General features: G+C 42.8%; 2 protein-coding genes across 5 annotated transcripts in view; one reads left to right on the top strand and one right to left on the bottom strand.

Moving 5' to 3' along the window:
* The window catches only part of LOC122540226 (zinc finger protein 362-like), a 98,123-nt gene extending 79,300 nt beyond the window's left edge, over nt 1–18,823 (bottom strand). For all 3 annotated transcript variants that reach the window (XM_043675628.1, XM_043675626.1, XM_043675622.1), the window contains exon 1: nt 18,633–18,823. The gene's annotated coding sequence lies outside the window, so the exon portion shown is untranslated. The remainder of the gene's footprint in view (nt 1–18,632) is intronic.
* Nucleotides 16,809–21,536, top strand: part of trim62.1 (tripartite motif containing 62, tandem duplicate 1) — an 80,720-nt gene continuing 75,992 nt past the window's right edge. Inside the window, exon 1 of one of the 2 annotated variants that reach the window (XM_043675620.1) lies at nt 16,809–17,073. In XM_043675620.1, coding sequence (XP_043531555.1) covers nt 16,846–17,073 — 228 coding nt within the window. In that variant the 5' untranslated portion in view covers nt 16,809–16,845. Of the gene's footprint in view, nt 17,954–21,536 lie in introns of both variants that reach the window. The other variant, XM_043675619.1, reaches the window with a different exon arrangement.

The raw sequence follows: 21,536 nt of genomic DNA, 5'->3' as shown, positions 1-21,536 counted from the left end.
TGTGTCTAAGAGCCTGGTGACAACAGCTTAATTGAAAGCTGCATTTGTTCCTTTCACCAAGACCATGCTTGTCAATTTCAGGTCAATCCATTAGTTGCAAACCAGCCAACCTACGAATCCTGCATAATATATTGTTCAGAATAATAACTCAGTTGAATGGGGACTACTATAGTTTTTTATTCCCTGTATGATTCTTTTTCTCTCTTCATATTAGACATGCTACTTTCCCGGGTTTCACGAAAGCTGCATAGATAGATACACTGCTCAGTATGCAATACTTGTCAGTGGACTTAGGATTCATAGCGAACCTTTTTTCAAAAAAACCTTTGCATATAAAAATGAAAAATCAGAGTTCAGAAGATATACAGATGGCAGAGGCTATTTGGCCCATTATAGTCCATCTACTCTGGAAGAATCTTAAACAAATCCAAACCTTTATACACTTAACATATGAAGTGCACTGCCAATGTTGATCCCTCTTTTATGTGAATATTTTGTTTTGGATGCCAATCATAACCTGAATTTTCAACAAGCATCAATCCATCTGGACACCTTGATTATTCTTTGCCTTGACTAGTACGACTCCCAGATTGATTTATGCTGCTTAATATCTTACATATCTTTTTCAATGTTTCTTCTCAACCACCTCCTGTCAAAGTATAGTTGTTCAAAGCATTCCACAGAACTCAGTTGCTGCATTTCACCGTGTACACTTTCTCCTAACATAGTTTTCCTGCTGTAAATATTGTCTTGAGTCCCTTGGTAACCAAAACTGTAAATATATTTTTAAATTCATTCATGGGGTGAGGGCGTCCCTGGCTAGGCCAGCATTTATTGCTGGTCCCTAATTGCTCAGAGGGCAGCTGAGGGTCAACCAAGTTGCTGTGGGTCTGGAGTGACCAGGTAAGGATGGCAATTTCCTTTCCGATAGGGCATTAGTGAACCCGGTGGGTTTTTCCTAACCAAGAAAGAGAAAATGGATTCATGGTCATAATCAGACTCTTAATTCCAGATTTTTATTGAATTCAAATTCCACTATCTGCCATGGCGAGATTCCATCCTAGGTCCCCAGACATTCCCTGGATCTCTGGATTAACAGCCATTGCCTCCCCTATGCTGCACAGCTTAACATCTCCTCACTTGTACAAACGGAGTAATTGATGCAAGTGTAGGACCCCACCAGTTCAGCCTTGGTTCAGTGTGACATTCTCATCTCTAAATCAAAAGGTCAAGTCCCATTTCAGAGGCCTGACTGTATCATATTAGTGAACATGAGTGCAATATGGAGGAGACACAGGTTTTTGGATGTAATCTTAAAACCTGGATTCTGTCTTTCCTCTCACTCGGAGAGAAAATGTCTGAAGCACATTTTAGGAAAAGGTTGAGAGGTTAGGGTTGGGATGAGGGTTAGGCCAAATGTTATGTGGTGCAGGTAAGAAGGTCTGCCCCCTTGTCAGGACATTCCAGGCTCCAGCATTGCGCACTATATCTGAAAGGCAGTGGACAACACTTTACTTGCTGCAAGCCAGGAGCATCATCCAACCTCTGCTCATCATTTACCCCCTGCCCCCAACTCTGCAGATGTTGTTGCTCTGTTGCTACCCGAAAGGTACTCCTGAAAGTTGTCCCAGGAGAGAAGGGAGTTTCTTTGCCTTACAGATGGCAATAAAGGTTTATAAAGACTGGCAAAAGCAACCTGGGAAGAGATGGTAGTGGAGGTCAGCTCCCATGCTTTACCAGCATTTATCCTGGTAAAAATATCATATTTTCTGGGAACCTTTCCCGTTGTTTTTTGCTCTTTAATGAATTACTGCCATGATTAGTTCCATTACAATGTGATCTCACTTTTAAAGTACTTAATTGGTTGAATAGTGCCCTGGAAAATTTAAAGATATGACAGCTGGCATACATAGATCACTTGTTTTTTAACAGTGGCAAATATGAACATATTGACTTGTACATTGGAAGCTCCTTTTAATAAACATTGTATTTTGAAATCAGGGTAGAGTGGCATTTCAATGTTAAATGTTACTTTGTAAAGTCATTTCCCATTGGTGCTGGCATGTTTGGGCACATTGACAGTGACCAATGAGTGTTCACCTATGCAGATCAAATTTAAAGTGATTCCCTTTGATGGTTCACTTTCAGGAGCAAATTCAGGACGTGTGTCTAATAAAGACAATAGGAACTGAGGTCCTCAGGTACAAGAGCATCCTCTGCTTTGTCGTATTTCCCTTTAGCGATACAAGTCTTTAGTGATTTGAAATACCTGGGAGAACTCAGTAAACTCCTCTCTTGTGATCAAAGAAAGTTGAAGGTTGTGTCAGGCATTGAGGGAGCTTTGAGAAAGCACTTTAGAATCTTATTGTCCACAGTATTTTACTTGATAATGTATGAGGATTAGCTGGCAAACTAGAACTTCGATTGCAAATGCAAATGTCATGATAAATATGATGTTGAAATCACACTGTTGCAGTGTATACAGTGGGATCCATTGTGAGGTGTGCTTTCTGAAATATCTCCTGGAAGACTGGTATCCCGTCACCAAGTCATCCTTTATTTAATGTGCACAGTACACGACACTGACCTAGCTAGCTCAGAGCCAGCTCCGAGATAAACAGAAGCCCCAACACTCCTGTTTATATCTGTCAGCTAGGACTCCATTATTGGACCAGGTTAACAGACCCAATCCGGGAACTCATATTCTATGGGGTCCACATGGCTGACCTCGTTACAATCACTACACTTTCATGTATTACACAGTTTTTACAGAAAGCGCTCCAGTTGGTATCAGTGATGATGGGTGGAATATTTATTTTTCGAGACTGAGTGTAGAGTCGGGCTGAAAAGGAAAAGGTTATTTCTTTGTGAGACGGCAGGGTCGGGCTTGTTTCCTGTGTGATTAAGTTCTTAGCTTATTCCAAATCATGTGCAAGTCTCATACCAAACGTTATGTGGTGCTGGCAAGAAGGTCTGCCCTCTTGTTGGGACGTTCCAGGCTCTAGCATCAGGCACTACATCTAAGAGGCAGTGGACAGCACTTCACTTGCTGCAAGTCAGGAGCATCATCCAACCTCTGCTCATCATCCCCCCTCACCCACCATGTTGCTGCAGTGTTGTCATCCTAAAGGAGCTTCTGTCCCAGGAGAGAAGGGAAGTTTTGTGGCCGAGGGACGGCAATAAAATATTGTCAAGGCTGACATAAGCAGCCTGGACAGGGATGGTTGCTGAGGTCAGCTCCAGTGGGCAGCTCGAGAGAAACTGGCTCCAATGCTAAAGAAGTTTGTATGCCACCAGACAACGTACCACTACCTACTCAAAGCTTCAGGAGTGCCACCTCAGAGGACTGTCACATGGGTTCTTCAATGTTTCACAGACCAATATCAGACTTTCAGACATTTTACAAGGGCTTTACAGTTACATCAAAGGTTTATACAAACATCAGTTTCCACCTTTCCCTTCAGGATTGTTCCAGAAGCTGACTACCCACTCGGGAAGAACTCAACTCTTTGTCTTTAAAAAAAAGTCCACTGCCAAATCATCCAATTAAAACAACAACAAGCTACAAGAACTGCTCACAAGGTGCAGAGCAACAATTACAAAAGTGTAAAGAAGGGTGGGTAACTCAGCTCTTTTATAAATTAAGCCACCAAAGATCACCCATCTGGCAAATTAAGCAGATAAATTGCAACAGTAACAAAAAGGAAGGGAATGGAAAGAGGGAGGGGGGTATATCAAAATGGAATTGGACGTGAAAATACTACATCCCAGTCCCATGGTGCTCATCTCTCTGTAAATAGAATTCATGCTCTTAAGTACAAAGTCTAAAGACTCTTTATCAGGTTTAGCTGTTCAGGTTTACCCTTAAAGAGACATGCTTTTTGAACACTGAAATTAGCAGATGCCTGGTGCGCAATTAGTGTCATTGTAGTGCCCAATATAAGATTACATGCACAACAAAGACACTGCCTCACACACATATCTGCCAGGGATCACAGTTAAAACATGAAAAGAACTACAACACTCAACAGCTCATGCACCATAAGCTCACTGACCCTGCATGTCAGCTAGGAGAATGAAGATATCTGATAGCTTTTCACCATATGTGACAAGGGTACACCCCAGAAAGGAAGATCCCAACTTTACCATACTGTCTCGCTGCCAACTGAAGACGTTAAATGGTCAGTTAAGGGCCAATTCCTGCCGGGTATATAATTATTTCAGCCAACTGGTGGGATGAAATGGAGTTGGCCACACCTCTGGTAAGCCAGTATGTCAGGTAATCTGATGCAATGCACACTCGGTGGTCTGGATGTAGGGTGCAGGGTTGCCATTGAGAAGCTCCTCCCCTTCATACTTTGCTCAAGCCAACCGCTTTTCTCGGAATCCCCACCTCCCCCACTTTTGAGATCTTTCCACCACCTTCAAGACCTCTCTCCCCATCAACACTTCTGCTTCACATTGGGACCTTCTCATGGTGTTGTAACAGCAGTAGCCATGGCCTCTGATCAGCCTGTAGCTTTTAGGGGCTGGGACTTCCTTGGTCAGGGTCCAAACCCCACTGGTGACTCCAGGTGCCTGATTCTGGAAATTCCCACTGGCTTTCAGAGCCCAATAGGGTTCCTCTGAAATCACCTCACTCGTTTTTGGAATTAGTCCAAAAAATGGGAAGACACTGCCCTGAGTAAGTACTATTGGTCTCTACAATTCAGTGAGATGCATTAAAAATAAAAACCAACTCTCCACTAGAAATGAAATGCCAATTTAATTCAATGTAAAATTTTGTTCATGTAGGGAAACTGCTTGAAAAAGAAACAAAGCTGCAAGCTAAACTATATTGTACGAAGATTTATGATTATGTTCTGGTTGGTAGTTTCATTAAGCTTAGTTAGTATTATGCAAATTGAACAAAACGTCAATAGCAGTTTGGGAACTCAAGTTACTTATTAGCCTGGAGCTGTTCAACAAGTTTAGTTGAAGGGTCTAATAAAGACAAATACTGCTAGAAACAAATTTAGAGAAATCTGGAGAAAATCAGCAGATCTGACAGCAACAATAGTGAGAAAGCGGAATTCATGTTTTGAATCCAGTGTGACTATTCTTCAGAACTGAAGTTCAGGAGAATGTCTGGAGTTCTGGACATGAAACATAACTCTATTCCTTTTTCCATAGATGCTGCCATACCTGGTATCAAAGATTTCTTAAATGTGGAAGTAGACCATTTCTGAAGAAGGGCTTATGCCCGAAACGTCGATTCACCTGCTTCTTTGATGCTGCCTGACCTGCTGTGCTTTTCCAGCAACACATGTTTCAGCTCTGATCTCCAGCATCTGCAGTCCTCACTTTCTCCCATTTGGTACATGGAGTCCACATCAACACTTGGAAGAGTGTCCCACCCAGACCCACCCTCCATAGCCCTCTACCCTGCATATCCAATCCATGAACCATCTAGCCTACACATCCCTGGACCTGAAGGGGCAATTTAGCATGGTAAAACCAAGTAAAGTGTACATCTTTAGGCTGTGGGAGGAAACCTATGCAGACATGGGGAGAATATGCAAACTTCAAACCGCCAATCATCTAAGGGTGGAATTGAACCTAAATCTCTGGCACTGTGAGGTAGAAGCGCTAACCACTGAACCACAATACCACTCAGTTTGTCCAGTATTCTCTGTGTTTGTTTCAGTTAGAGTAACTGTGGCATTTGTCACAAAAAAAGGGTGGTAAGGGCAAGCCAGAGAATTATAGACCAGTGAGCCTGACATCGGTGGTGGGCAAGTTGTTGGAGGGAACCCTGAGGGACAGGATGTACATGTATTTGGAAAGGCAAGGACTGATTATGGATAGTCAACATGGCTTTATGCGTGGGAAATCATATCTCACAAACTTGATTGAGATTTTTGAAGAGGAAATAAAGAGGATTGATAAGGGCAGAGTGGTGGATGTGATCTATGTAGACTTCAGTAAGGCATTTGACAAGGTTCCCATGGGAGACTGATTAGCAAGGTTAGAACTCATGGAACACAGGGAGAAGTGGCCATTTGAATACAGAAATGGCTAAAATGTAGAAGACAGAGGATGGTGGTAGTGGAGGGTTGTTTTTCAGACTGGAGGCTTGTGACCAGTGGAACGCCACAAGGATGGGTGATGGGTCCACTACTTTTTGTCATTTATATAAATGATTGGGATATGAGCATAAGAGGTATACTTAATAAGTTTGCAAATGACATCAAAATTGGAGGTGTAGTGGACAGCAAAGAGGGTTACCTCAGATTACAATGGGATCTTGATCAGATGGGCCACTGGGCTGAGAAGTGGCAGATGGAGTTGAATTTAGATAAATGCGAGGTGCTGCATTTTGGGAAAGCAGATCTTTTTAGAACTTATACATTTAATGGTAAGGATCTGGGGAATGTTGCTGAACAAAGAGATCTTGGAGTGCAGGTTCATAGCTCCTTGAAAGGGGAGTCACAGATAGATGGGACAGTGAAGAAGGCATTTGGTATGCTTTCCTTTATTGGTCAGAGTATTGAGTACAGGAGTTTGGAGGTCATGTTGGGGCTGTACATGACATTGGTTAGGCCACTTTTGGGGTATTACTTGCAATTCTGGTCTCCTTCCTATCGGAAAGATGTTGTGAAACTTGAAAGAGTTCAGAAAAGATTTACAAGGATGTTGCCAGGGTTAGAGGATTTGAGCTATAGGGAGAAGTTGAATAGGCTGGGGCTGTTTTCCCTGGAGCATTTGATGCTGAGGGGTGACCTTATAGGGGTTTATAAAATCATGAGGGGCATGGATAGGATAGTCTCTTCCCTGCAGTGGGGGGGTCCAGAACTAGAGGGTATAGGTTTAGGGTGAGAGGGGAAAGATATAAAAGAGACTGAAGGGGCAATTTTTTCATGCAGAGGGTGGTCCGTGTATGGAATGAGCTGCCAGAGGAAGTGGTGGAGGCTGGTACAATTGCTACATTTATATGGCATCTGGATGGGTATATGAATAGGGAGGGTTTGAAGGGATATGGGCCGGGTTCTGGCAGGTGGAACTAGATTGGATTGGGATATCTGGTCAGCATGGACGAGTTGGACCGAAGGGTCTGTTTCCGTGCTGTCCATCTCTATGACTCTAATTAGCTAACCATTCACTTCAATAATTTTTGGGAATAGAAAACAAAATTAAATCATGTAAAGACTAATATTGTAAAATGTAGCTCAGAATAGTCACAGAACTATTCATTATTTGACACTGAGACAGCTCAGAAATCCATTTTGAATATAATTACTCTTGTTCATTTGCTTATTTACTTATGTTCAATGGAATTTAGATTGCAATTAAAGCCTAAATAACAAGATCTCCTATTGTATTTTGTGTTGCTACTTCTTGCAGACATCAGGAGGTCTATGCAGAGGTAGGGTATAGAACCAATACCAGAAGCAAGTATTTTGTTCATTCTCTTAGATTTATTATCACATTAACTTAAATACTGGAGCTTGTGTGGACTCTCTTCTGAATGTAAGGATTAAGAAGACGCTTGTAACAGTAGTCAGAGACACAGACGCCAAAAGAATAAAAAGCCCAAATGCATAATTGAAATCTTTGATATTTGGATCAGGAGATTCTATAACCCCTGAAGAAATATTCTCTATGCAGCAAAATGATTGAAGGCATTGATTATGATGACAGATTTACTGCACTAGATTAAAAATATATTGATCCACCAAATGTAATGTAGGCAGTTGTTATTGCTACTCGAGCAATTTTCCAAAGTATATAAGTAGCTTTTGTAAATGTGAGTTTAAAGCTCCAAATCACCAGGCAGTTGCTAAATGCTTGTGCATCGCAAACAGATGGTGATGGACCACAGTGACATTCTAAGTATTGTGGCTTTGTCCAGATTTCATAAATGGTGTCTTTGACCCTGTATTAGGATTCCTACTTCGGACTCAGAAGATGCAGCATCTAAACTCTGCTCCAGGCATTCCTGGTAATTAGAAGCTTTCGCTCCACCTCCAAATTCTAGCTCAACATTCTGTGCAATTTGGATTGCTGTCCTTCATTGAACAGTTTGGAGGAACCCAGAAAACTGTCTCACTGTATGGTGCAAACTACAAAATCCACTGATATTAATACAGCTATAGCTGTGTGAAGCAATTTCACATCAGAGCCTGTTTTGTACTAAGCAGACTGCAATCCCTTACACTTCCTAGGGAAGAGTGTGAAGATATGACACCCACTACCAGGAACACACACACACCAGTTAGTTCAAGAACAGCTTCTTCCTTGCTGTTATTAGACGGCTGAATGGACCTCTCTGACTTCAAATAATGTTGATTTGCTAATATTGATCTTGCTTTGTGTAGCTGTAACTTTGTATATCTCACTCTGTCCAAGCACCCAATGATCTGCATGTCCTTGTTTGCCATGATCTGTCTGTGCTGTTTGTAAAACAAAACTTTTCACTGTACAGGTATTCCCCGCTTTTTGAAAATTAGCTTTACTCCACTTCACGTTTATGAAAGACCTACATTAGTACCTGTTTGTACTGACCGAAAGAAATCCAAAGAGAATTTTCGTTTTTATGAGAAAAGGCAAAATTTTTTCAGTATAAATTAGTGTGTCTTCACTTCACGCCATTTTGGTTTATGAAAGGTTTCATCGGAACGCTCTACTTTTGGATAGCAGGGGATACGTGTACTTAGGTACGTGTGACTACAATAAAACAAATCAAATCAAATCAAATCATGTCCAGTTTTTTGCTGGTTTGACTTTGCGTTCAGATCTTATAACACCTCTCCTTCATAATGTGATGATGAACAGACTCCATTTTTAGAATCAGGTTGCTAAGTGATTTGTTGCTCTATCCACAAAAATTTATGAAGTAATCAAAAATCTGACAGAACAGAGTGACCATTAATCCAAGTGCAAATGTGAAAGCAGTTAAATCACTCACCCATTTGCTCCTTTCATATCACTTGGACTTTGAGATGATCAAAATTCCTTCTTAGGCCAGTAATTTTATTGTACCTATCCTTCTTCCTCTGATTTTCCACACTTTTTCTGAAGGCAATTTTTTTTGCTCAGGTACAGTCTTGTGGTCAGTGGCAACCACAAGTAGTCTTTTGTCATTGTGAGTTTAATAAGTGTTGTCAGCTTATTCAAGTGCTAGGGAGATCACAGTTAAGCTGGATTCTGATCTAACCTGCTTCTCATACACTTGCAGTTCCCCACAGGACTGAATGAAGACTGACCAGAAATAGCAACAATGGCTGATTTCCTCTCTCTCACACACATGGGCACTGGAGTAAATTGTGGCATAATTATGTTGATGACTACATTGCATACATTGAGATTTCACTCACTCAGGTTTACAGCTAGTACTTTCTAAATGGAGCCTCTCTGTACAAGATTAGTTAGTTAAACTTCTGAATTATAAAACCAGTGATGAATCTGCCACATGGCCAATTTTTTTTTAAAAAGATAAAATCAAGAGCATATGTCTGGAAAGGATCACTCACTATTCTGATCAGCTGCACTGTTCTTGAGGGAGCTCAATCTCCATGTTCAATACCTCTGTGTAAAGTAATTTTGTCCACACTATTCAGAACTTGTGTTTATGATCCAAAATGTATCATTCTTTGTGGAGGAGTCTTCTAAGATAAGACAAGCGGTGGAAGGGTATCATTGACACTGGAAGTTTGGATTCAGAAGCCTTTTCGTTTGAATGTTTGTCTTCTTGGGGAAAGTCATGGAGCTAAGAGGACAGTGATGCTTCTTGCTCCCAGACGTGAGACAGTGGCATCTGTGCTGTTTGCTCAATGGTGTGTAAAGGTGGCCTAGGGGCTTTCTTGTTTTGCTTTCACATCCAGGACAGGCTCCAAGCATGGCCATTGCAGAAGGGGAAAACTAGTAAGGCTTGTGAATGATGCATTCTGATCTAGTTCACCTTGAATACTTCAAAACAGCACATCAGTATGTTCACAGCCATTGTATTTGTACCAAATTTTCCTTCTGGGATAGTGGCTGCAGCTGATGTTGGAACTTAATGATAAGGCCAATTTGCACTCATGGTCCACTACACTGTGACGCCTCACATCTCTTCCTTTCAACTGTGAGCAGTTAACTCACTTTTGACTAGGCCCATTGGTGGGGTAGGAGTGGGGAGGGGGCTCACTGAGGGTGGTTGGGTCACCCCAACATCAGAGCTGAAAATGTGTTGCTGGAAAATCGCAGCAGGTCAGGCAGCATCCAAGGAACAGGAGAATCGACGTTTCGGGCATAAGCCCTTCTTCAAGAGCACAATGTGAGGAACTGCATTGCAGTCATACCCACACCTGGCCTTGCTGCTGCCTACAAACTGGGCTAATTCAGCAGAGGTTACTGGATGTTGAAAAGGATCAAGACATTTACCCACTCTGATGTTGCCACACGAAGGCCAACAATATTGTGCAAGCGTTGCCACCCCCAAGTCAGAGTGGTGAATGTGGGCCAATGTGTTGTAGATGGTTCTGAACAGTTCAAACATTTGGCACTGCATTTACTCACTGAGTAATCAAAGTGACTCCAGTTTAATGGTTTAATCAAACTGCTAAGCTAATTGTATGGCATTTTCTAGCTACCCATGGCACTGAAAATGGATTGCTGAGATGGAATATATTCCTAAATAGCTAAGTATTAACAGCGAAGTGAATAGTAGATCACACAAGCCCTGGGGCTATTCCAGCAGCCCTCTTATTTATGCATTACATACACAGATATGTTATCTTGTGCTCCTCAAGGCCAGACCTTGTCCATCAGCTTCTTACAAAAATGTGTTTTATTTATGAAGCTTAAATCCTTACACGTACTCTACAGAATCTGATTTTGCAATAAGTTTAATTTAAAACATTTTTATTTTTCCTACAGTTGACCAGGGAGTTAAGCTTTTATGGGGGAAGCAGACAGGAAAGTGCAGTTAATATTAAATGTTTGACTGTACAAAAGATGGGAGTGGCTGGACAGGTCAAAGCATCTCTCTAGCTTCTGTTCCTTAGGTTCTAATGTTAACCTTGAACCATATAATTTTATCTGACTCTTTGTATAAGCTTCAGTGCAATATCCATTAACAGTAGTAACATTTAAAAGACAGTTGAATTTCTAGTGACTGTTCACACAACAGATAACGTTTGAAGATTTTTACTGTAACAAACTAAACTCAACTTCAACTAAACCAGCATATCCCATTAGAAAAGTTTTCATCTAAGATTGTTTATTCTATCACATCTCCAAGGCACTGGACTCCTTTGGCTATAGATTCTGTGAGAATGATCTTAACCTGCACAACCACCTGATGAAGGAACGGTGCTCCAAAAGCTAGAGCTTCCAAATAATCCTGTTGGACTATAACCTGGCATTGTGTGATTTTTAACTTTGTCCCCACCAGTCCAATAGCAGCTCCTCCAGGTCATGTCAACTAAACATAATTTAGTCAGCAATGATTATATTAAATAACAGACTCATAGAATCATATAGCACAGAAACAGCCCCTTGGGCCCACCGTGTCTATGCCAACAACAAGCACCAAACTACACTATGCCCATTTACCTGCACTTGTTCATGGTCTAATATGCCTTGGCATTTTAAGTACTCCTCCAGATGCTTCTTAAATGTTCTGATAGTACTTGCCTCCACCATCCTTCCAGGCAGCACATTCGCACCATCCTCTGGTTGAAAGAAAATTTCTCAGATCTTCTCTAAAGCACTTGCACCTCACCTTAAACTTATGCAATCTGGTCTTAGACACGTTTGCTTTGGGGAAGAGATTCTCTCGATTGACTCTTTCTATGCCTCTCATATTTCTGTCTACCTCCCCGAGCCTCCTCTGCTCCAAGGAAAGCAAATTTAGCCTATCCAGTCTCTCCTCATAACTGAGACTTTTCATCTCAGGCAACATCCTGGTGAGTCTCCTCTGCCCACTCTCCAGGGCAATCATGCCCTTCCAATAGTGTGGCGACCAGAATTGTACACAGTATTCCAGCTGCGGCCTAATGCTTTATAAAGTTGAAACAAAATGTCCTTGCCCCTATATTCTAAACCCCAGCTAATGATGGCAAACATCCTATGCACCTTCTTCACCACCCCGTCTACCTGTGCTGACACCTTCACAGATCTATTGACTTGTACACCAAGGTCCCTTTGTTCTTCTGTACTCAATAGGGATGTACCATTCATTGTGTATATCGTTTCCTTACTATACCTCCCAAAATTCATCACTTCACACTTATTGGGATTAAATTCTATCTGCCACTGCTCTGCTCAGTTTACCAGCTGATCAACATCAGACTGTAGTCTGAGAACATCCTCCTCACTATCAACAACACCACAGAGTTTTGCGTTATCTGCAAACTTATTAATTATAACTTCTACATTCACATCCGAGTCATTAATATGCATAACAAAAATCCGAGTAGTTAATGTACATAACAAACAGCAAGGATACCAGCACCGATCCCTGTGGCACAGGCTTTCATTTCCAAAACCAACCCTCCATCATTGCTCTTTATTTTGTAACACAGCCAATGCTGTGTTTATACATTATATTCATACTTCACAGAATTGGAATTTTTACAGAAACCAGTCCAAAGCTATTCCCAGTTCTTTCTCACTTTATCACTGAGTCATAATGTCTACTGTCATGAGAAAGTCATTTCACTCAATCTTTTGAGAATCCCAGAACAATCCAGCAAAGACCACTCTGGCAACTTCATCTCCCAGTCATGCTACTTTGCTGACTTGTCTGGGGAGGTGGACTGACTAGGATTATTTATGAAATATTAATACTCAGCAATGATTTATGTCTGAAATGTATTAGCTTTGATGATTAATGTAAAGAGTTAGAGATACGTAGAATAGCAAGCAATATTCTTCCTAAATTAAACTAATTTGACTTTTACAAGTGGACATTTTGTAAACATTAATTGATGTGAGTATCACTTGTAAGGCAAATATTCTTTTCCCGTGTCTAATTGGCCTTCACAAAATGGTGGTGAGCTGCCATGTAGAACTGCTGCAGCCTAACTGGTATAACTTACGGGGTCAAGAGAGTGATGCTGGAAAATCACAGCCAGTCAGGCAGCATCCAAGGAGCAGGAGAATCAACGTTTCAAGCATAAGCCCTTCATCAGGATTGAGGCTTGTCAACCAAGGGAGCTGAGAAATAAATGGGAGGGGGCTGGCCTGTGGGGGGAAGGTGGAATGCGATAGTTAGATGATGGTGGAGGTGAAGGTGATAGGTCAGAGATGAGGGTGGAGCAGATAGGTGGGAAGGAAGATGGACAGGTAGGAGAGTTCAAGAGAGCAGTGCTGAGTTGGAAGGTTGGATCTGGGATAAAGTGAGAGGAGGGGAAATGAGGAAACTGGTGAAATTCACATTGAGCCCATGTGGTTGGAGTGTCCTAAGTTGGAAGATGAGGCATTCTTCCTCCAGTCATCAGGTGGCAAGGATTTGGTGATGGAGGAGGCCCAGGATCTGCATGTGTTTGGGAGAAAGGGAGGGGGGAGTTAAAACGTTCAGCCACGGGCGGTGGGGTCATTTTGTGTGTGTGTCCTGTACCCACAGTGCAGTTTCTCATGACTACAGACCTACAGCATGAAAAATGCCCATAATTTGCCATTACATGTCAATGACTGCAGCAGTTCATGAAGACAACTCACCATCACCTTCATCAGAATAATTAGAGATGGAGAATAAGTATTGGCCTAGCCAGTAACATATACATCCCTTGAATGATTAAAATGAATTTGATCCATTCAGCAATATTACAAGAGTGAAGATTGTGCAAAATTGTACAGTAGCTAAGGCCTTTTAAGATGATTTGTTTGGGATGAGCTGAGGAAATTCACTTTGCATTTAGATTATGCAATATCTGACCCTTGAATGTTACACATGGTCACATGAAAAATAACGGACAGGAAAAGATAAATTGCTCCATCCAACAGCATTATGCATCACAATATATTATACTTCACACCCACAGTTGACCAATTTATGTTTAATGCATATTGTGGGGAAACATTTACTTATTTCTGTCCCACACCAACTTGAAAATGTTTGGTGAAGGAAGAGAAAAGGGAACACTGTCTCTTCACATTCAATATGATCTTGGCTGATCATGCAACTCAGTACACTGTTCCCCCTCTCTGCCCACACCCATTGATCCCTTCAGCTCTAAGAACTATATTTAACTCCTTTTTGAAATCATTCAATAGTTTGGCCTCAATTACTTTCTGTGACAGAGAATTCACAGGGTCATCACTTTCTCCTTAACCCAGTTTTAAATGGTAAACCCTGTACCTTTGGTCTGTAACCCTTTGGTTCTGGATTCCCCAGTCATTGGGAACATCCTTTCTGTATTTAATCTATCCATAGTTTCGGACTACAACATGCATGTGCATGTTACCGAAGCAAAACAGGCTTCCTGATTGTTTATTGTCTGCTATAGTTTATTGTCTGCTATAAGCTAGAAAAATATTTATCGCTTTCTATGGCAAGGAATCCTGTTGGGCCAACTAATTAAGGTTTACAGCTTATAAAATGTGCCTTCTAGATAAGAAAGGTCATGAGGTTCCACAACAAAATTGCACTATCCAACCCTCATCCTTTTTTGCTGAACATCAATCAGCAACTGCCAAACAATGGAGCATGAAAATATTGAAATAAAATATTAATCAGCTGAGCCAGTGTGCCTGGACACAATACTTTTTTTTAGAACCCCTACAGTGTGGAAACAGGCTCTTCGGCCCAATAAGTCCATACCAACCCTCCGAAGAGTAACCCACCCAGACCCATACACCTACTCTATTGTCACACATTAGGCTCAGTGATTAGCACTGCTCTTTCACACTGCCGGGGACCTGGGTTCAATTCCAGCCTTGGGCAACTGTCTGTGTGGAGTTTACACATTCTCCCTGTGTCTGCATGGGTTTCCTCCGGGTGCTCCAGTTTCCTCCCACGTACAAAGATGTGCAGGTCAGGTGAATTGGCCATGCTAAATGTTAGGTGCACTAATCAGGGGTAAATATAAGGGAGGGGGAGGGGAATGGGTCTGGGTGGGTTACTCTTTAGAGGGTCGGTGTGAACTTGTTGGGCCGAAGGGCCTGTTTCCTTACTGTAGGGAATTTAATCTAATCTAAATAAAATGTACCCCTGACTAATGCACCTAATCTACACACTCCTGAACACTAGGATGGCCAATTCACCTAACCTGCACATCTTTGGACTGTGGGATTGGCTAGCATGACGACTTCTGATCAGCAAGAAACCGGGGAGACTATCAAGTGTGATAAGATTTTTCTCTGCATTCTGAGTTACAATGAAAGAAGTAAGAAAGTGGAGTCGCAGGTAGATAGGAGAGTGAAGAAGGCGTTTGGTATGCTTTCCTTTATTGGTCAGAGTATTGAGTATGGAGTTTGGAGGTCATGTTGCGACTGTACAGGACATTGGTTAGGCCACTGTTGGAATATTGTGTGCAATTCTGGTCTCCTTCCTATCGGAAAGATATTGTGAAACTTGAAAGGGTTCAGAAAAGATTTACAAGGATGTTGCCAGGGTTGGAGGACCTGAGCTACAGGGAGAGGCTGAACAGGCTGGGGCTGTTTTCCCTGGAGCATTGAAGGCTGAGGGGTGACCTTTTAGAGGTTTACAAAATTATAAGGGGCATGGATAGGATAAATAGACAAAGTATTTTCCCTGGGGTCGGGGAGTCCAGAACTAGAGGGCATAGGTTTAGGGTGAGAGGGGAAAGATATAAAAGAGACCTAAGAGGCAACGTTTTCATGCAGAGGGTGGTACGTGTATGGAATGAACTGCCAAAGAATGTGGTGGAGGCTGGTACAATTGCAACATTTAAGAGCCATTTGGATGGGTATATGAATAGGAAGGGTTTGGAGGGATATGGGCCGGGTGCTGGCAGGTGGGACTAGATTGGGTTGGGATATCTGGTCGGCATGGACGGGTTGGACCGAAGGGTCTGTTTCCATGCTGTACATCTCTATGACTCTAAACTTGGACTACTCAGTCTGGAATGGCAGCACCGAAGAGTTTAATTTATTCATTCCCAAAATGTGGGTGTTGTTGGCTGGGCCAATATTTATTGTGCTGTCTCTTGTTGCCCATGAGAAGGTGGTAACGAACTGCTTTCTCGAACTGCTGCAGTCCATGTGCTGTAGGTAGATGCATAATAACATTAAAGAAGCCATGCTGTGGAGATGCAGGTGTTGGACTAGGTCAAAGATCACATGACACCAGGTTATTGTCCAACAGGTTTATTTGAAAACACTAACTTTCAGAGTGCTGCTTTTTATACGCGATGAAGGAGCAGCACTGCAAAAACTAGTGTTTTCAAATAAACCTACTGGACTATAACCTGGTGTTGTGTGATTTTTGACCATTAGGGAAAGTATCCCAGGGTTTTGACCCAGTGACACTGAAGGAATGGCCATATATCTCCAAGTCAGGATGGCGAGTAGCTTGGGGGCGGAACTTGCAGGGGGTGGTGTTCCCAAGGTAGGTGTGAAAGATGCTTACGGGAACAGAGAACATTAAACTGAGACTATTAACTCAAATTAAATCTTCAAATGAAGAAATCAGATTTTAACTTGTAGGAGGTAAATTTAGAACCACGTCAGGTAATTCCTCGTCAAATTGGACGTGATAATTGCTATTTAGGGTTTTACCCGCCCCCCTTTGTTTGTTATTGCCAGCTTCTTGCGTTTAAGTCTACTTTGTTGGCATTAAATACTTTCAGTAAAATGCAGACCCAGGGTGAAATGCTCGATTCAGTGACACGTGCTGCCTGATTGCGCTGGGCTGCGATGCCTTCACAGTCGAACTGCAAGTTAGTCATCCCAATCTGCTACCAGCAGGAAGACTGCCCCTTGGGGTTCGGAAGCAGAAGGATGGACAGACTCTTGGCTCGAGCTTTTTCTTTAATTAATCTCCTGAGGCGAGAGGAGAAAATCGGTGAAGTTCAAAGGGTCTTGCACCGTTTTCCCGGGGGGATACTCTGGCATTGCGAACCTCACATTCTCACTCTGCACCAGGTATTAAGAATTTGCGTTATCCTTTTTTTGGGGGGGGGGGAGGTAGCGAATTGCAACATGAATGTAACACAATAACACAATCGAGGCACAACCACTTCCTCGGAGAGGGGGAACCCGCACCTTAAAGGTCCACAGCAGCTGAACTCTTCGCTCATTTCATTGGGGGGAATTGGAGCTGACTGGGCTCCCTTCGCAATCTGAGCTGCACATGACGCGAAGGGATGTCTTGAAGGGGCTAAATCGCAAGAAATCCGTGGATTCTTAACCCCCCCCCCTACTCGAAACGCCGGCCGCCCCTCTGTCTGAGGTGGCGGTTTGGTGCTGGCCGCAGGAACACTTCCTGGAATGAAATTGATCAGCAATAAGGAGGATCGCACAGAGACATTGGGATCAGACCGGGCCAGAGAGAGAGAGAGCAGGCAGGTCCTCGTTTACAAGCGGATCTGTGCGAACCCCCGCCACTCTTTGTGCTCTTATGGCTTGCGGTCTCAAAGATGAGTTGCTGTGCTCTATCTGCCTCAGCATCTACCAGGACCCCGTGAGCTTTGGTTGTGAACATTATTTCTGTAGGAAGTGTATCACTGAACATTGGAACAGACAGGACCACAGCTCCAGGGACTGCCCCGAGTGCAGGAGGACGTTCAGAGACCCCTTGCTCTCCCCCAGCCTTAAGTTGTCTAATATCGTGGAGAGGTACAGCGCTTTCCCCCTAGACGCCATCCTGCAAGCCCAGAGGAACTCCTTCCCTTGTAAGGACCACGACAAAGTCAAGCTGTTTTGCTTGAACGACAAATGCCTGGTGTGCTTCTTTTGCGACGAGCCTGCTCTGCACGAACAGCACCATGTCACCAACATCGAGGAATCCTTTGAAGAAATCCAGGTACCTGTCTGCGACTGGCGCGCTATCTTCCCTCATAATTGACAGCGCACTAATCTAAATGGGACTCTAATCCGAAGAAAGACCAGTATGTCACATGCAAGTGGCGTGTTGTTTGTAAATGACATTTGTACCAGCTGAGTGTGCAATATTTACTTAACAAAGAGAAAGAAACCTGGTCAACTGAAGAGAGAGAGTCTGGAAAACTGTCTTTCCAGATGAATGTGGCAGTCAATGCACAGAGTGTCCGGTTAGTCTGATGCTCTGAACTATGGGTGGGGGTGGTGAGGGTGGGAGATGAGGACATTACTCCACCATAACCTAAATATATCCTGCCAGACAAATGTTATCCAGCCAGGGGTTAAATGAACATTGCAGAATCCAGCTCACAACACTTGGAAAGAGTATTAATGAGGGGAAAAAAAAGTATTTGCCAAATCCTCCCTTCCATGGAGGGGTGGGTGGGAAGAAGATTTTCTGATTTCAGACCAGGTAAGGTATGTGGAGCAGGATGATTACCTGACAGAGTGACACTGCACCAACTTTGAGACACAATTTTTCACAAAGTGCTTTGATTTCTGAACTTAACAATAAAATCTCCATCTTCCTCAGCTGGTAACTTGCTAGGGTGCTTTTTGGAAGGAAGGAGGCAGCTGGGAGGCACAGGTGGGGAAATCCTTACCTGGTGCCTTGGTTTGCTGGCTGATCTATTTCTTTTCTTCAAGGCTGAGTCTTGACCAACTGTGTCGGGAAGTGACTTTAAAATGGAAGTGCTGGAGCCCATTCTCGTTCTTGTGGTCATATCCAGGTACCTCCATCAGGGATCACTGCCCATTGACCTTTAGAGGTTCCGTCTTTTCCCTGAGTCGAGGCAAGCAGAATCCAATTGCTATCAGTCAGCATTTGTTCAACTGCTTTCACAGCCTCAGGACGTTTTAAAGTGTTTTATAAGGCACCTCTATTTGGAAGTGTGGTCTTGGTTGTCACGTAGGAAATGAGACAGGCAATGTGTGCACATAAACAGCGTTGTGGTAATGAGCAGCTAATTGTTTTATTGTGATACTAGCCAAGGGATTAAACATTGCTCAGGACTCCAGGGAGCTCTACCCTAGTTTCTTTTTGACTGAATGCCATGAGATGCCTTACATAGGAGTGGAAGTAAGGCCATTCAGCCCATCAAATCCACTCCACCACTTAATCTTGGCTGATGGGCATTTCAAGTGCACTTCATCACACACTCCCCATAGCCCTTAATTCCTTCAATCTCTGCCTTGAAGATATTTAACATCCTGGCCTCGACTGCGCTCTGTGGCAATATGTGCCTGAGAGAATGGTGGAGGTGCAATTTACAGTCTCCTCCAAAAGATGACCCCTCTGACTGTTCAGGACTCGATCAGCATTAGTCCAAACATGATACTTCAGGCTGTAGAATGGAACATGAATCTGCAACCTCCAAAGCAAAATGCAATGCCACTAAGTTACAACTGATAAATTTAACTTGTGGATACTCCATGATTGAATAATGGAGTCCATTGGGATGGACAAATTCTCAGTTACTGATGGGAATCGAGGGATATGGAGAGCAGGCAGGAAAGTGGAGTTGGGTTACGGATAAGCCATAATTGTAATACATGGCAGAACATATTCAGTGGTGTATTCTTGGTCTTATTTTCTGTGTTATTGTAGTTCAGCACAGACTGGAAATGAAGCTGAGGAAATTTCTGAGCCTCTTGGTACAGTTCTACACAGTCTCTTTTCCTACTCATTTCCTGATTGTTTCCCACTATTGGTTAAAAATAGTAAGTGGTTAATGGATTGAGATTGGGTCATGGCTGATGAAATTATCAATTATATTTCTGCCTCCATCAAAATTTTATTTTGTCTGTAAAGTGGAATGAATTGCCTGTCAGTACCTGCTGTGGGCAAGACTAAATGATATTTAATGTACAATTTTATTTTCCCTTCATATTTCCTAAAGCAAGGGACCAATGGAGGGATTATCCATCACTTCAAAATGGCCCTTTACACAGCGATGCAGCCTATGATATCAACTAGGCTATGACAGACCACAGGATGCATTTGTAGATAATGGGGCTGGGGGTTCTTTTGCCAAATACTTTAACTCTGGTAACTGACTCATGAAGTAGTTTAAACAATTTCTTCCAGTCTGGTTTGGTTTGCTTTATTAGTCCATCATGTGATGTTGGCATTGCTGGCTGGGCCAGCATTAATTGCCTGTCCGTAGCTGTCCTGAGAAGGAGGTGGTGGTGAGCTGCCTTCAGGAACCACTGCAGTCCAGTTGTTAGAATCTCGATGCCAGTAGGTTACATGTTCCCATGTATCTGCTGCTTTCCTTCTTCAAGATGTTTGGAAGGTTCTGTCTCTGGTTTTTGGCTGATTTCTGCTATAGAGCATGTAGTTGGCACAATCGACACTGTGTCACTGGTGGACTGCGTGAATATGGTGCCAATCAAGTGAGCTGCTTTGTCCTAGACTACTTGAGCATTGTTGGAGCTGCACTTATTCAGGCAAATGGGCTATACTCCATTGCCCTCCTGACTTATACCTTTAAGATGGTTTTCAGGCTTTGGGGAGGTGAGAGGTAGCAAATTCATGCAGGATTCCTATCCTCTGAATAGCTCTGTAGCCCACACCCGTAGTGGTGTTGCTGAGCCACTCTGATGGACACTGAAGTCCTTACAGCCAGAGTACAATGTGTGCCTTTGCCTACCTCCAGGTGGTTAACATAGGAGAACTGATCCATTCACCATTCTGAAGGGACATTGTGTGTAAGGTATGATGCTGTGAGTGTGTCAGGCTGTTGCTTGCTTAGACTGTGATACATCTCTGGGATAAAGTGAGGACTGGAGATCAGAGCTGAAAAATGTGTTGCTGGAAAAGCACAGCAGGTCAGGCAGCATCCAAGGAGCAGGAGAATCGATGTCTCGGGCATAAGCCCTTCAGGAAGCCCTGAAAAAGGGCTTATGCCCGAAACATCGATTCTCCTGCTCCTTGGATGCTGCCTGACCTGCTGCGCTTTTCCAGCAACACATTTCTCAGCTGTGATACATCTCTCCCAGTTTACCAAAGCCCATTTGAATAGAACAGCAAATGACCACCAGGATCATCTATGCTTACTGTACCATGTGGAGTGCAAGCTTTAACACCATCCTCCCCAGTCTGAGCATCTCTTTTGTTCTGTAGGCTATGTAAAATCTGAACTTTTATTGTACTGTCCATCAGATAAATACAGTTCCTTTATTATTGCTTAGCATATGTCTTTTTCAACTTCATTGTTTAAAGGCCCTAACTTGTTCAGTTACAGAAGTGTGAACTGTATATCCAATAGTCCATTTTTCATATGCCAGCCTAAATAATGAGTGCTAGTAGATCATATGGCAGTGGGACATTTAATTACAAGCCTGATTCCTTGCTTTCCAACAAATGGAGCTGTGGTTATTGATCAGGAGGTGGAATGTCCAATGTTTGGACAATATTTGCTGGATAATCCTGAGTATGCAAAGAATTCTCCTGATGACCAAATTAGAATTGCCACTCGGGCCTGCATCATGGTACGTGTGCTTGA

The sequence above is a fragment of the Chiloscyllium plagiosum genome, chromosome 34, assembly GCF_004010195.1.
Source record: "Chiloscyllium plagiosum isolate BGI_BamShark_2017 chromosome 34, ASM401019v2, whole genome shotgun sequence".
Taxonomy (NCBI): domain Eukaryota; kingdom Metazoa; phylum Chordata; class Chondrichthyes; order Orectolobiformes; family Hemiscylliidae; genus Chiloscyllium; species Chiloscyllium plagiosum.
This window is presented reverse-complemented; position numbering and strand designations above follow the sequence as displayed.